The 16,745-nt window shown below is 40.1% G+C and overlaps 1 protein-coding gene across 2 annotated transcripts in view; it reads right to left on the reverse strand.

Moving 5' to 3' along the window:
* The window catches only part of Grb10 (growth factor receptor bound protein 10), a 119,186-nt gene that overhangs the window by 47,740 nt on the left and 54,701 nt on the right, over window positions 1-16,745 (reverse strand). For both annotated transcript variants that reach the window (XM_051165039.1, XM_051165040.1), the window contains exon 2: window positions 12,111-12,189. Coding sequence is in view for 1 of the 2 variants with exons in the window: in XM_051165040.1 (XP_051020997.1) it covers window positions 12,111-12,189 (79 nt within the window). In the remaining variant the exon portion in view is untranslated. The remainder of the gene's footprint in view (window positions 1-12,110; window positions 12,190-16,745) is intronic.

A 16,745-nucleotide genomic window follows, 5' to 3' on the forward strand; every position in this document is an offset into this window, starting at 1 on the left:
AAACTGGTTTGTGGCCCCATGGATTTGAGTGGGTCTATAACAATCCAGTTGTAAAAAGCTTTCTGCTAGTAAGCAGAAGTGGGAGAATGAGACAAACTGATGTTTCTGGAAATGAATATTCAGACTGTCTATTCAATGGTAGCTTGATGAAACAGAATTTTCCACAAGGGTATCCTTTCAGAAAGAATACTAGGAAAAGAAAAGAAAAATGACCTTATGTATACAATTTCACCTCAGATGAATCTTTAAGAATGAGATTCCTGAACAAACATGGCTGCCAATCAAACTCTTAGTAACTGCCTCTTTTCCCTAAAGAACCCAGTCCCAACTGGGCATGTACTTTGCCCCAAATACTTGAGGTCATCTGATCTCAAATTCACATCTCCTCTTGCTTTAGTCATTAGCAAACTCAAGGATAGTTTGGTTTGGAAGTACATATAAATTTAGTTAAATAAATTCTCATTTGGTTCATAAGCCATGACTGGCAAATGTCTCTCATAAGGCAGGTGAGGTGGGTGTGCTGGTGGGTGTGCTGATCAGAAAGGGCAAGGAGACGGGAGAGGTGTTGGCAGAGGAGGATTTCCCTCCCGGGCGCACCTTAGCACCTTAACAAATAACACACTTCTTGGTTCACAGCACCATCTAGTGTCTTTTTTACGCGAACTGGAGATTAACGGTGGTTCTGGACTTTCTTCACTGAATTATTTTGTTTCCTTTAAGAGACTTTCACTACGCATATATGATGTATCCATTGTGGTGGTCCCTTCTTGACTGACCCTCCTCACCCCCAAAAAGAACTGGGGGACCCTCAGCACCTTCCTCGTTTGCTCTTGATTTTATATGGGAAATGAGGAGCTGTAGGCAAGTGTGTGCCTGAGTGACTTAATGACTGAGTCTCTGTGAAGAAAAAACTCAACAGCATTCTATCTAAGAAGCTTCTGACTCTTCATATTGGACCATGCCATTTGCCCAGGCTTGAGATCTTTAGTGGAAAAGTCATTAAGGCCCCCTTAGGCGGAGTCAGAGACACAAGGATGTATTCGGTCTCTTTGATTAAGTGTATGGCCAGAACTGGTGACAGGACTTGGTCACTCATATCATCCTAACAAAAGGATCTCCTCCTTTTCTAAGCACCTGTTTCTAGTAAAGCTTTTTTTTTTTTTAAATTAAAAAAAATCAGTTAAAATCAATATATGCTACTTTATTTGTGTTTTCTGATTTGTTATTTTATGGCCACTGCTTTAAAATCTTGAAGACATAAATGAGTACTGACACCCTTTTAAAATACACTTGAATCTAAAAACAATGAGCTAAGGAACAAGACTTCACTATAAAAAATAGGTTTGGGCATTGAGCAACTATCACCGTTCACGTTCCGATCTGAAGGGGTAGGGATCAATCAATCAAATATACTACAAAAGGAAGCTAGGAGTCAGTAATAATTTATTGTTAAGCATCTTCAATCACTAGATAAAAGATATTAAAATCTACTCTAGTTTTCTATGTTTCATTTTCTTAAAAAGTAGACGAGTACCTTCCTCTACTACTAGTTGCCTCTAAGGTTTCATATCCATGGATTCTTATCCATATCCATGGATTCAAGCTACCACAGAGCAAAAATATTTGAGGGAACAAAATCTATGCATCTATATTGAATATGTACAGATGATTTTTTGTCATCTCTCTAAAACAACACAATATAGCCTATACTATTTACATGGAATTCAGTTTTATAAACAAGCAAGTAGTAACACATAGGAGCAAATGCTTCTACTTAACACCCATTCTTAGAGATGAACAGGGTCTTGGATCAAGAAGCCCAGAACACATGAGCCTTGGGATGTGAGTGAGCAAGAGCCAACACCATTTTGTACATGAAACTCAAGCATCTGTACCTTTTAGTTTCTTTGGGATCTTGAAGCTCATCTGTACAAATGGGAAGAACTGCATGTATCCAGAAAAAGAGTGAAGGGAGGACTGCATATGGACATTACTAAAGCTACTCAAACACTCCTCAGCGATGAGTGAATTAAGAAACTGCAGGATATCAACTCAACAGAATACTATTCCTACTCAAAGGCAGGGATTGTACACAGTGAAAACTTCAGTTACACACATGCAACACAGTGAATGATTGCACTCCATGTGGAATCTCTAGGGTAGAGAGCACAGTGAGGTGGCCAGGGACTAGGGGCAGAGAATAAGAGTTGGTATTTGTGGGTTCAGAGTTGCAACTGGAGAAGGGTTCTGTGGCTAGACCTGAATATTGGCTACACCCCAATATGACTGCTTTTGCTTTGCTTTTTCTGAGACATGGTCTAGCTATCTCAGCTTCCCAAATGTTTGGAATATAGGCATGTACAACCACACATGTCTGTAACTGTTCCTAAAATTAAAAAAAACTCACAGTAATTTTTTAAAAAAAAGTTAGACTTGTAGATACCTTCACATATGGTCAATTAAAGTCTCGGTCTTACTGCTTTACTTGAGTAGCCCCTCTGGCAGAATGAAGCGATCCTCCATGCTTAGACTTCATAGACAGAAGCCTACTCCAACCTGTTGTTAACCCATTCTCTCAGCTCTTGCTCACTTACACCCCAAGCTTTCTTGATCCCAGAACCTGTGCACTTGATCCTTGTGGGGAACATATCCCTAAGAATCACTTTATCCCCAATTGAGAGCCAAGTTTTTTTCTCAACTTGCCCAGCACTGCCCACTCAAACACACCTCACTCCATGACCACACTGAAACAAGGCAGGCATGGGTGTTGCTCATGGTGGCCACCATAGGGCTAGACTCATGCAAATCAGACTTCAGAATGGCCTCAGATGACCGGTGGTGACAACAGCTTGGTTGGTTAGAAATGTCATGGGGAATCACTCCTTAAGAAAATTATTTAAATTAATAAGAAAGTACCAAATCAGGAGGTAGAGCAATAAGAAAAACTCCACACTGGAGGAGTGTCAGCAAATAATGAGGACACTCAAGAGTGCCTGAGCTTTCTGGGGGACCTCTCCAGGTTGTACTGAGAGCACTGGCTTGGTCCAGGAGCACAGACATGCTAAACATTTCTTAAGTGAGCTACAGTTAAGCATGGGGGTCCTCACCCTAAGAAAATGAATCTTTAGTACAAATTTAATGTTTGGTCACTCCTTGGGATAGTGGTAGGAAGTACTTGTACAATGTGGTCACATTACAATGGTGTGCAACGCTCTCCTGCCAATGGAGCCTCAATAAATAAAACTAAGATAAACAGAAAGTGTGTCTACTCTTACAGATGGTTGGGGCCACAATATCCTGGGGGCAGCCAGTGACATAGACTATAGTCTAGAGAAAAATCAAAGTTGAAGGCAGATATCTCGGTGGCTGGGCAACTCCACAACACCCCTATACTCTTAACAACAACAACAAAACCACTAAGAAAATGATTAATTGCTTTGTACTTTGATTCTAATAAGACTTATTTTTAAGACTATGTTTCAGGGAACTGTAAAATAATTCAATTAAAAAAAATAAGGAAATCTACTTATTTTACTCAATGATTCCATTCATTAAAACTAAAGAACTGGCACCCAGTGTTCAATGACCATCCCATAGTAATGTGTATGAAGTAGCCTTCCTTGTATTTTATAGTATCCTCCCATAATATGCAAGGAAGCACCTGGCCATTACTAAGTCTCTTCCCAGGTCTTTAAGGTGACTTGGATTCTACACCAAAGACCCATACACCACAGAAGAGGAATTTTCCACTACCAAAATAGTTTGGCCTGCCAAATGAGAACCAAAGACCTGCGCTGCAAATTACATTTTAAAATCACATATTCAGCCATGTAATTTCCATCTTTACTTTTAGAAGATACCTTGTATTTTTTGAGTCTTCCTCAGCAATTTAATCTGCTTCTTTTCAACCTTCTCATTTCAATTCCTATTTTTTCTATTACATCATAAATCAGGCAGAAGACTGAGTACAAGAAACTATATAAATAACTTGTCACTTTAGAAGGTTCCCATTTTCCATCAACCCTAAAAATATTAGTCTAAGAACACTGGACTTGAAAAAGGAAAAATCAAGGCTATGGTCCAAAAGTCTGCCACTCATGGGTATTGAGCTCTCAAAGAGTCAAAGTTTCAATACCAAATGAGACACCGAGGAACCTTTACCATCATAATAAACAGAAACACTGTATACACTAAAGAATTTAACTCCATAAATTCAAAACCTATTCACTTACCCAACACTGCCTCATTCAACATATATTTGAGTACAAACTACCTCTGTAACATCATTTAAGATACTTAAATACAGATATTAATAAAATAGGCAGGCTCCCTGCCTCTATACTATCCATAAAGCATTTCATATTTTTCAATGTTTACCACAAAGGGTAATTATTTGAGAAGGATATGTTTACCCTATTGTGAATAATATACACAATATATACAAGTACTAAACACGACATGGCACCTATAAGTATGTGTAACACTTATGCCAGTTAAAAAAAAAAAAAAAACCCTGCCACCAAACATAATGAAGACTTATGCAACAAGCATTGGAAAAGGGCTGTCATGCTAAATATAAAGTAGCAGGGGAGGATATTAAACTTTCTTTTACAACTTCTGGAAAAGCAATTCTTTCTATGAAGTTAAAACTTGCTCTGGCTCAAGTGGCCCCTAACAGGGAGTAGCGCATCCTGTAGGAATGCTAGCATGGGCTCCCAACTCAAAGGGGTCAGCTCAAGAAGGGATGGTTCTTGGCTCCAACTTAGAGGGAAGTGGGAAGGTACAGGAGGCGTGTGTCCTCAGATGAAGGCATTCTTGGCAGAGTGAAGTTCCTGGTCTATAAACACACTCCAGAGGCCAGCACTCCTCCCCACATGGGCCTGCTTAGTGCTTAAGAGACAGAAGTTGACGCCGCCTCTGTTTACAGGCAAGGCAGTCGTAGAAAGGGTACTCGGCTCTCAGAAGGACCTCAGCTGTTAAGGCATCAGAGGCAGAAAGCCACCCCAGGAGAACCCAGAATCAAAGAGCCCGGGAGACAGAAGCTGGCTTCTAAGACAGCACCTAGATGGCAGCTTCACCAGCTCAGCAGGCTCAGACCAGAGCTGGGTGGAATAGAAACATCTAGAATCATCTCCTAATGTGCCTACCACATGGGATTACTTGGGGTTCTGTGGGTGAAAACATGTCCTTGGAGTTCTGGAGGTATGAACCTCAGTCTCTAGGGATGAGCTCAAGGAACAGTAGAACTGAGTTCCTGCTAAGGTCTGAATATTTGCATGTCTTGAAATGCCAGGTACTGGGGCCAACTTCCATGGTGTTGGTGGGTGGGGCCTCTGGTGAGTGATTAGGTCAGGAGGGCTAAGTGTTAGAAATAGGATTAGGCACATTTCCCCTTCCTACCCACTGGAAACACAGCTAGAATGCAACAATAAGGGAGAGATGTCGCCTCTACAGAGACCTCCATCTTGGCCTCCCAGTCTGTAGAGGTGAGTGCAATGAATTTCTGTTTTTTATATGCTACCCAATCGTTTTTTATATGATGTAAAGTAAATACATGAGACTGAACAGCATCTTCTTGAATAATGACTCAGGAGCAAGGGCTCATCTCCCTCAGTGTCAGAGTATTACAGACGTGGGTCCTGATAGAGCAAGTTCCACGCAGACCTCATAGGCAAGATGCAGATAGGAAAAATATGTTACCTTTCTATTTCTGCTCTTCTCTGAAAGGTTGCAGTTGGTAATGATAAGAACAAAAATAAGTTGTCTTTTCTCAGTACCTTCAAGGCACCTTGCCCTACGTGACACATGTTACAGGTCAGGCTATTTTTCTAGCTATTTCTAATATTCCTACCAAAACCAGCCAAGCAGCCATATATATATATTCCCCCCAGGTAGAGAAACCAGGCTGAGTCACTCATTTACCCCAATGGAGACCAATGAATAACCTGGTTCTCTGAATGGGAAATGTTGCCCACAGGCTCAAGTATTTGAACACTTGGTCCCCAGATGGCTGCATTGGGGAGGATGTAGAACCTTTGGGGGAGGTGCAACCTTCATGGAGGAATTTCTTCACTAGGGGTGGGCTTTGAAGGTTTATAGCCTCATCCCACTTCGAACTAGCTCTTTGCCTCCTCTATGTGGTTGAAATATGATCTTTCTGCTTCCTATGTTTTCATGGAAATTTGACCAGTCAGCTCCCTGCTTGGGCTGACTGATCTATATTATAGACTCCCTTCTGGAACCATAAACCAAAATAAATTGGTCTGTAGCCAGCTTTTGGGTTATGCTACTTTATAACAAAAAGTAACTAATATACCAACTGTAGTCAAAAGTTGGACACATTACCTCTTTACATGTTAACTCTGTTCCTTTCTCACCCTACTTGGATTTCAAGTTTCTATTTACCTGTCTCCCTTTGTCACTAAACTTGAAATTTTAGAAGGCTAAAACCAAGTTCTTTCATTTTTGCCTCATCACCTAACATCAAGCCTCAGGCACACAGTAGGTACTAAATGGTAGTTGAGTAAATAATCAGTGAACTCTCCATTAATGAAGATGGAGTCTTTGAGGAAGTCAAGCATCTAGAGTTGTTGAACTCTGTGATTAGCTACATCTCCTCTTCCCTTCCTTAGAAAAGTACCACAGTGTAGATCACCAAGTAAACAAATGTCAACTGTTCAAGCTGTATATCCATTAGTACCCAGGAAGCAGAGAGTCCCCATGCACTACACAAGCTACCCCAGAAGAAACTGAGTTATGCAACCAATCTTCAGTTGTTTGACATTAAAGTATATTACTTAAAAATATAGCCCCCTCCCCCCAAAAAAGATGAGTTAAGGACCTGTGTGCTAACTCATCTTGTAGAATTCTTATATCAAAGACAAAAATCAAAATTGAGTCTAGAGTCAAAGACGTATGAGTGATCAGCCATGCACATTCTAAGTAGAAAATGAGTGAGGTAATCGGCAGATGCTAGGCTTTAATACTGATTGATCGGCGATATCTGCAAACAGTGCTTAGCTCCACTAAAGTCTTCTCTACAGGGACTCAGTGCAGACCAGCATGCATCACTATCTTAGAGAAAGGGTTCACAGTTGAGAAAACAGGAGCCATGCCAACCAACAGAAGTAGTGTTGAGGTCCCCCTGGAGTGTTTCTGAAGACACTAATACTGAACTGCAGAAGGCGTTTTACTTGTTCTGAAAACCTCTACCTAAGTCCTGACTTTCAGGTACAATTTTTATAGGAAAAACAACCCATCTTCAAATTATCCTCTGTACTTGAACAGAGAGAAGGTATCAGTACTGGTCAGGTGTAGTTTTGGGTTTCCTTCTTGCTCTTGTTAAGATCTGAGAATAATGTAATGGAAAATAATATTGGGCACATGTTCTTATTTTCTACTAGGATAAATTTGAAGACATTCTTTCATCATTGGTCATAATTAAATGGAACAATTATTCATTCCTAAATTGTTCCCTGCTCCATTTGAAGGGACATTATTGGGCAAAATGGTCTATATTATATGATTGATAAGTTAGAATAGTGTGAGGCTCAGTGCTGCATCCCCTCAGAACACTCCCCCTCCCCATGCTTCTCATGGTCTTGGGAAGCAACAGACTTGTATAATGAAGGAAGAAGGGACAAGTGAATAGGAGCTACAGAAGAATTGCTCAGCAAGCAAGTAGAATGGAAAGTAAACCTGCAAGGGGAACAGAAAGAGTTGCTGGGCTAAAGCCCTCTACTGAACTTCTAGTATCCTGACAGCTAAAGGAGACATGAAACATTAATGGAGCCCAATTATCTGCTCAAAGGGACCAGACAAAAGAGTGGCGTGAACTGGCAGAGCATCAGCAAAGCAAGGCCTAGAATAGCTGAGACTTGAAAAACGGCAAAGGATGACAATGGCTTTTTCATTTCTGCTCCAAATAAGGACCAGGAGGAAGAGGTTGACTGCTTGCTTGACACTAGCCAAAGACAGAGAATGCAAGCTCCTCAATGCCTTTTTGTTTCCATCTTCCTTATGAAGATAAATGATCTTCAAAGTGGGAAGGAGGGAAGAAGCACAATGAATGGGAAGTCAGTGTTCACTTTGTAGAGGTGACAACAGGCATGGGTATCTTCTCAGCTGCTCCCAAGCCTATGGTCAACATCTCAGTGTGAGCCACAGAAATAACCCAAGAATCAAAACTGAAGGAAAACAGTGGTAGACTCAGATGGAGGCCAGAAAGAACAGTAGGACAAAAGACTCAGAGGTTGGAGCCCACCAGCCCGGGTTCAAGTCTAACTCTGGCACTCATAAAGAGTGGGATCTGGATACTGCTCCTACCTCTGGCCTATTTCCTTCCATAAATATGGCCCTGGTAACAATTCTACCTCATAGGATGGTGAGGTGGATCTGATGAACTAAAACATGAATCACAAGTTTACACTAGTTTCTAGAACCTATTTTAAGAACAGAGAAGTCACATAAACACACAAGTAGAAGGCAGAGCCAAGAAATAATGTCATAGCCAACAGTTTATATCTCCTCATGCTATCTGATACAATGGACAACAATCATCATGACATACAAATTATCACTCTCTAGTATGGCAAGAACTGTTTTATTTTCCACAATGCAGAAGGAATGTAGACACAACAGATTTTGTGGGAAGAGAACTAGAGAAGATTTGCCCACTTTTTTAACATCCTGACTCTAACTAAGGTGTTAAGCATTAGGATAGAAGTGAGGAAAATTCCGGCAATTCCACTCTTAGGTATATGCCAACACGACTTGAAATCTAGAGAGTTAAGACACTCACATGGTAATGGTCACAAGAGCTAAAGGTGCAAGCAAATCAAATAAACATCTATTCAGAGGCAAATGGGAGTCAACATAGCAGAATATTATTTAGTAATAAAAGATGTGAGGCGATAATATAAGCTAACAGAGTCAACCCTTGAAATTCAGAAAGACAGCACATGGGCATGCTGCTTAACTGGCTCAGGGTTTCTGTTGGAGTGCTAAGGAAGTTTTGGAAATAGATAGCGATGATGATTGTACTGTGAATAAAATGAACACCATCAAATTATACATTTAAGATGGTTAGAATGATAAATTTAGTTTTATATATTTTTTCCACACCGAAGAAGTAGTTCTGAGAAATTGTTTTTTTTTTTTTTTAAATAAATTGTATTTTTTTTTTTTTAAATATTAGAAAACGAACTGTAAGGAAAGTGTGGCCCTTTCCGTTGGTGCTGCTAAGAAATACATGGAGTGTTTTTAGCAACTGCCACATAAAAATAAGCAGCTTATGTTAGGAATGAGGTAATGAAATAGGAACGACAAATCCTCTTTGCCAGAGAGAAGTAAGAGGTCAAGGAAAGGCACAGCTAATCTTTTATTCTATACATTAGGTCCCTTCTAAGGAACTAGGAACTTTGGGCCTCACATATTTGCGATCCCGAAGTTTGTATCAGAAATTAAGGAGGCATGAAGGAACAGCATGGTGTCTTGGTCCTGCTCAGCCAAGGATCCAAGAACCTCATACGTTGGACTTGGTTCTGGGTGTGGGATGGAAGAAGAAGATGGTGGTTTGGGGAAGGCACCCTGAAGGTTCCTGTGGGGCTCCATGCTTGCCTGGAGACAGACTGATCCACTCTCTCTCCCAGGAAGGGAATGGCCTTTGTACTGCACTGCCAGAGAGCTGCACACCCCAGGCCTGCTCACCACAGACTCCCAAGTGCTGCGTGTGTGCCAAGAGGGAAGATGAACATTGCACTTGGACACACTTGAAAGAGGGACTGTGCCCTTGTGTTCCCTGAAACCTCCTTCAGAGCATCGGCTTCCTTGATTTCCACTCAGTTGGTTTCCTTAGTTTTCATGTGAAATGAGTGTCCAGAATCAGAAGGAAGACAGCACGCTCGATACTCCTGCAAGCTGTGTCAGCAAGCTCTTTGCTACCTTTTCTATTCAATATTGCCTTTTTTATTTACAAGAATTATAGCTTTTAAAAACCAAAACAAAACTGAAGACAATAATACTATGCATGTTACATGCATTGCTCACCTCCTCACCTCCCAGCTAAAGTACCATTTAGTGTTTCATGTCATTTGGTTTATTTACAGAAATACATGTTTATATGTAAACTTACCATTTTTCTGTAGGGTTATGTGATGTCTTAGTAAAGAATTCTGTTTTAGTCTGAAAGCATGAAGATTCTCACTTCTGGTTTAATTTTGTTCAAATAAAGGAAAGGTTTTCTTTCATTTCTTTGTGTTTGTTTTCACTTTTGGCTATTTAATTGGCCTCAACTTGACTACCGGATAGAATGTGCAGTGGAGTTCATCCTCTCTCATGGTCAGTTGTGGTTGCAGGCATTTCCTTTCTGCCACAACTTCTCTCTATGGTAAAGAATTCTGTCTGCATAGACAGACATTATTTGTTCCTTCAAAATTTTGTAATATTTGTCTGCAAAACTTCCTAGGTATTGTTGAAGGAAGTGTCTTGCTAGGTGAAGAGGAGGCCTAACCCAGCCAATGTTACAGGTGTGCTTAAGGTTAAACTTCTCTGAGAGCAATAAGCAGGTGAATTCAATATGAAAACATGATCCTTTTCCCTTTAAGCCCTGTTTCAGGTGCTGGGAAACGTCAGCATCGCAGCTTCCATTGGCTGCTACGCTCTCTATAAGAGAAGCGTTTAGAGCTCTCAGGAAGCCAACTCTACCCACTGTCTAAGGAGTGGTTATGAATTTCTTGATAATAGGGCTAAGCATAGATTTCTATGTGAATATTAACACAAAGACCTGGAATAGCTCAACTTCAATGAGATCATTTGTCAGCAGCATGGTATGGTGTACTGTGTTGAAATTCAAACCAGTCCTAACAAACAGGTACGTTTTGTTTATATTATCTTTATGTTATATCTTATATCAGATATATCATATTTGTATTATCATTTGAAGTTTTTCTAAAGTGTGAACCTGAGTTTGTCATAGACAATCCTAGCTCTTTTATGAGTTGCCTAATGCTTGAGAAAACACTTATTTGAGCCCCTGGTACACCCCAGTGTTTATTTTTTGCTAAATGTCATCCTCTTTTTCATTAAACAATTAAAAAACATGATAATACTTTAAGTCTTACCAGCTGAAAACCATGATGTCTTGAACTTAGACTTACCAGTAGTAGCCCAACAACGGGCCATGTGTGTTTCTACAGTTTCATGTCAGGATCAGCATCTTCATTCTTGATCAGTTTCCATTTATTAGATCTAATTTTCCAAATTACTTTCATATTCATTTATAGACATTTCCTCCCCCTGTCCCCACAGTGGCCCTCTCAGAAATTTAACAGTAAGAAGGAACAAGAAAAGGGAGGAAGAGTGATGCTTAGAGTGCGTACATGCAAAACTAGCATAACTGAAAGAATACAAAGATGCCCAAATGCAAAGGGTCCTGCTGAGAAGTTACTCAACAAAGAATCCAGCAGTTTCCGGGGGGGGGGGGAGAAGGACCCTTATGGAGTAAAAAGAGGATCTCTTGAAGAGGGGTCTCAACAGGCAATGGCCAGTTGCTTCTATTAGAATCCAGCGAGAGATGAATCCCAGGTAACTCACACAGAACAGAATTTAAACTTTGACCCACTGAAGTTTGCTCATTGAAAGGAAATATGTAATTCTGTGTTATGTTACATCTTATTGGCCTTAAGAGAAAAAGAAGATGCTAGATTTTTGCTCTATTAATGCTAAGAACATTTTAGAAAATACAGTTAGGTTTCTGTATCCCCAGGATTCACATTTATAGGTTCAACCAAGCATAAATCAAAAATACTGGGGAAAATTTCGCCTGTATTAAACATATGCAGATCCTTTTCTGTGTCATTGCTCCCCTAAAGAATACAGCATGACAAGTGTCCCAATAGTGTCATACAGTGCCAGGAATGGTAAGCATTCTGACAATGATGTACAGTGCATGGGAGGGTGGGCGTAGGTTCTAGGTTTTAGTAAATTTTATACTAAAGACTCAGTCATCTTCACATTTTTTCTGTCTACTGGGGATCTTGGAAACTCATGTGTAGACACAAAGGACCACAATGACATTCTCAAGCAGTTACAAGTCAAGAATCAGTTCCTACCTGGTTGGCTTCTTGATTGCGATGAAAACCCAGTCCTTGCTAGGTTTTGGGGTTTAGAAGATGACTGCCCCACTTTGTCCTAGGGAAAAACAAAAACAAAACAAAACAGAGTGAAAAGAGGCATTGCAACTACCACCAGTTCCTTTCTTGCTCAGTTCCTTCTTTCCTTTCAATTTATTCATTATTTTTTATAGTTTTAGGTGACAGTTGAAAATGTGCTGTGGAAGAGAAACCAATCACAGAAAATTGTAACCTGTTGTCAAAGGAGTTTGAAGTTGCTCCTCTCATTTTTGTTTTAGATTTCCATGAATAGTAATTAAAAAAGATAACCATCGGTCGACATTTCAGCACAGGCAAGGAGTGTCAATAACCAACACTTTGAGGAACACACGGTACTTTCTAGAGCACCTAGTAACCAACCCTGGACGTCCTGGGTCAGAAAGAGCTCCTTGCAGAGGATGAGGAGCTCAGTGCCACAGCGAGTGAGGACAAAGCTTTAGGCGAAAATTAAAACAGCAGATACAAAATTCTAGAAAATCATCTTCATAGTGAAAGAAACGTTAAAATACATTAAATGTTAAAATACGCCGAAATACGCCTCTTTATATCTGTATGCTTACAAAAAGAGCAGTGATTAACTCTTGGTAGTTAGATGCCAACAACTTCTTATAAATCTGTAAAATCTGTGAACATTTTGGAAACACATGTACTACTTTTGTAAGTAGAAAGATTTTGAACTGTGCCAAAAGTACAGAATGTTCATTTATGTCTACTTATTAATATATAGTTACAAGCAGAGCGCAGATTCCCTTTCGCTTACAGTGGGATCCATACCAACAAATTCATTAGAAATGCACAATAGCTGAGGTGAAAAGTGCACTGAACATATCCAACCATCTCCACACTGTACTTGAGACATGGCGCACTACAGAGTACTTTGGTTTCTCTTGAACCACGAGGTCCAACAGGAACGGTGGCTCATATCCCCTACCCAGCATAGCAGACACAGTATACAGCATTAGCCCAGGAAATAACCCAAGTTTAAACTTCAAAATTTCTGTGCTGAACGCATATTGCTTTTACACAATTGTAATGTCAAAACGTACAAAGTAGAACAATCATAGATTAGGGAAGGATCATCTACAATTGACTAACAGCAACTTTGTACTGATTGATTGCTCCCAGCATGCCAGGCTGTCATAGCATGAGAATCTTACTCTGTTAGTGTCAAGGATCTTTTAGAATATATAGTTGGCTTTCCATACACCCATGGATTCAACCAACTAAACTGAAATTATTAGGAAAAAATGCTTCATTCAGTATGTGATCCTATAGACTATGAGAAAATACAGAACTCACTATAATTTATAAGTTATAATTTATCCAGTTGCCATCAACTTGTGACTCAGATCAGAAAATGGACTACTACAAGGACTGTTGAGTTTCTTGGGAATTGACCACAGGTAATAAGTTGCTTATAGGACAGTAGCAACTCCAACACTATGGATAGAAAAGGTGATTAAAAAAAGAGAAGTCATACTGGCCTGATTTTCTTAAATTTCTATAAGTTACTCTTTGATCTTTGCTTACATGTTATTTCTTGGTTGGAATGGAGCTGAACTCATGCCTTAAATAGTAAGTTTGCTGCTCTATTTAATGTACTGAGCAAAATTCAGGAGCATATCTCAAAAGTAAACATTGTATGCTTGAGTTCTTACTCTTCCAGGTTGGGATGCAGTTTCACAGAGGGCCATGGGTGGCACAAAGAGGTCAATCACCATGTCCAGTGCACTGGGGATGTCCATACAGTAGTAAAATGGGCAACCTTGCTAAGTACCTCTCACTCAGTCCTTCCTACCCAATCACATAAATGACCTCAAAAGAGTACACTGGTTTCACAAAGGTGTCAGACTGGTAGAGCATTGGTTTGTGACCACACTTCATTGTCTGACTGTGTCTTGGTAGGCATCTTTTCTGTCTAGAGCCTTCTGAAAAGCTCATTTGTAAAATGGAGTCTGGGAACGACACTGTGCGTAATGAGGCTCTAGGCACTGGGCTTTGGAGCATTGCCAATGGGGGGGAGAATGTAGGAGCGGCACCCCAGGGAAGAGATGGTGACACCAGAGGCTAGCTCATCCTCAGGACCCACACACACGTCAAAGAGATGCAAGTTGTTTGCACACCTTTCAGAAGAAAGACCCACAAAAATCAACACAAAATCCTAAGTCCTGGTGTTCCCCTCCTTCCCCTAAAAAGAAATGAATTTCTTTCTGTTTCTTTATAACTTGTTAAAATATGAAGAAAAAAGTTAAAACAAACCTCATTTTAAACACATACCAGAGGATTTATGTTATCTGTATTCCAGACATTCTTAAAGGTTAAAAAAAAAAAAAAAGAAAGAAAGAAAAGAAACATAACTGATTATGTGTGTATAGATAAAATATCTGCATTAATTACGGAGAATGTCTAAATATTTGGGATCAAAAGGCAAAATGATACTAGTCTTTGAAAATTTTTTATCAGTGTATGTAATTTGCTGCTGGATGAATCTCTTCATAGATCCAGCCTGCTCCAATGCATAGATACCTATGTAATTTATTTGACCAGTGTCTTGCTGATGAGTATATAGGCTTCTAAAAATATTTAAATCTACTAAGCATGTAGAATTCCCCCAAAGGCCCATGTGTTAAAGTGGAGGGGATGCATCCTTTAGAGGGGCAGGGTCTGGTGGAATGATTAGGCCATTCAGATGGGCCTTTGAATGTGGTTTTACTACCCTGGCTCCCTCTCTCATGTGCTTCTGCCATGAAGTGCTGTGCTGCCACAGGCCCAAAGCAATAGGGGCAACTGACCATGAAGTGAAACCTCTGAAACTGTGAGCCACAATAAACCATTCTTCTTTTTAAGTTGACTATCTCAGAAATTTTGTTATAATAACAGAAAGCTGACTAATAAGTAAGTTTTTTGTTTGTTTTTGAGACAAAATAGCTTGAAGTCTATGACATTTAAGGGTCAAAGGAATGTCTGTCCCCCACCACCCCCTCCTCTCCAAATCTTGTTTTTTCCTTCTATTGAGAAAAAAAAATTAAATCCACTTGAATTTTATTTTAATTTTCTTTCTATCTTAATGTACTGCTTTTCCAGATATCTGACCTGTAGGAAGAGAGAGATTTCACCAAACCTATTTTTTGTTTGTTTTTTGTTTTTTTTTTGAGACAGGGTTTCTGTGTGTGTGTATCCCTGGCTGTCCTGGACTCACTTTGTAGAACAGGATGGCCTTGAATTCAGAGATCCACCTGCCTCTGCCTCCCAAGTGCTGGGATTAAAGGCGTGCGTCACCACACCTGGCCACCTAACCAATTTGTATTAGTCCATTTTCTCTTACTATAACAAACACTTGAGATAACAATCTTATTATGAAATAAGGTTCAATTTGACCCAGTTTTAAAGATTCAGTCCAGCTGGTAGGCCATATTGCTTCTGGGAACCTAGATGAATTCCAGGTCGCAATGATAGGGAGTCCATGGTGATTTTCTCACCCCATGGTCAAGACTTACATTTCTCCCTAGGCCTGGCATCTTGAAGGTTCCATCACCTCTCAACAGTGCCACCCAGTAGAGTAAACCCTTAACATGAATCTTAGGTCAACAAGTAACTTGCAAACTAGAGCATACTGTTACCCAATCTATCCTTCCTTCTGCCTGTTGTAGGTTGCTATTCTCTCTCTCTCTCTCTCTCCTCTTCTCCTCTCCTCTCTCTCTCTCTCTCTCTCTCTCTCAGACACACACACACACAGACACACACACAGACACACACACCTCCTTCTCAGCTCCCTACTCATCAATTTCACACATCTGTGTGCTCTTGGGCTAACACCCTGCATTTTCCACTCTCGCAGCCTGCCAACAGGTTTTATCATCAACAGAGTATTTCCTTCCTCACTTCTTTTACATTAACATCTCAGTCATTTTCTTCCAAGCAAATTTCTGAGCCAGGAAAGATTTAATACAGGTTTAGAAAAATCACAAAGCACATAGCTTTATTCAGTACAGGCTGTATGTCTGACAGTGGCTATGCCATACAACCCAGGTATGCATGGACTTCAATTGGTTAGCTTTGCATAACTATACTCCTATGATGTTTGTACAATGATAAAATTCCTAAGAATACATTTCTCAAAATGTATCCATGGCATGACTTTGCTTTAAGGTTTGCTTGAAATATTAAAACGTCTCATCTGAAATAGTTTGTGAATGAGTAGTGTCACTAGTGGAAATACTGCTATCGGACCGCTAGCTTGGAGAGTTTACACGAACACTGGGAAGCTTGTACCAAAATATACAAACCTATGATTTCCAACTTTTTTTCTGGAAAACATATTGTTTTGCAGCCCACCAGCATAAGGGCATGTGGTGTGTTGTGGGGGTGACAAAGGGACTTTGCCCAGGTATCCAGTGCATAATCCATGGGTGTAAGCCCATCTGTTCTTGACAGTATCAGTCAACTTGGTGACAGCTGCGGTCCTGGAACTCTTATTTCTCTTCTGGTAGGATGTACAAAGTAAGTTGCCTCAACGGCTATAACACTCACCATAAGTGAACTAGAGCCATGCATTCAATCCACATGGCCTTGCCT

The sequence above is a fragment of the Acomys russatus genome, chromosome 22 (assembly GCF_903995435.1).
Source record: "Acomys russatus chromosome 22, mAcoRus1.1, whole genome shotgun sequence".
Classification (NCBI taxonomy): domain Eukaryota; kingdom Metazoa; phylum Chordata; class Mammalia; order Rodentia; family Muridae; genus Acomys; species Acomys russatus.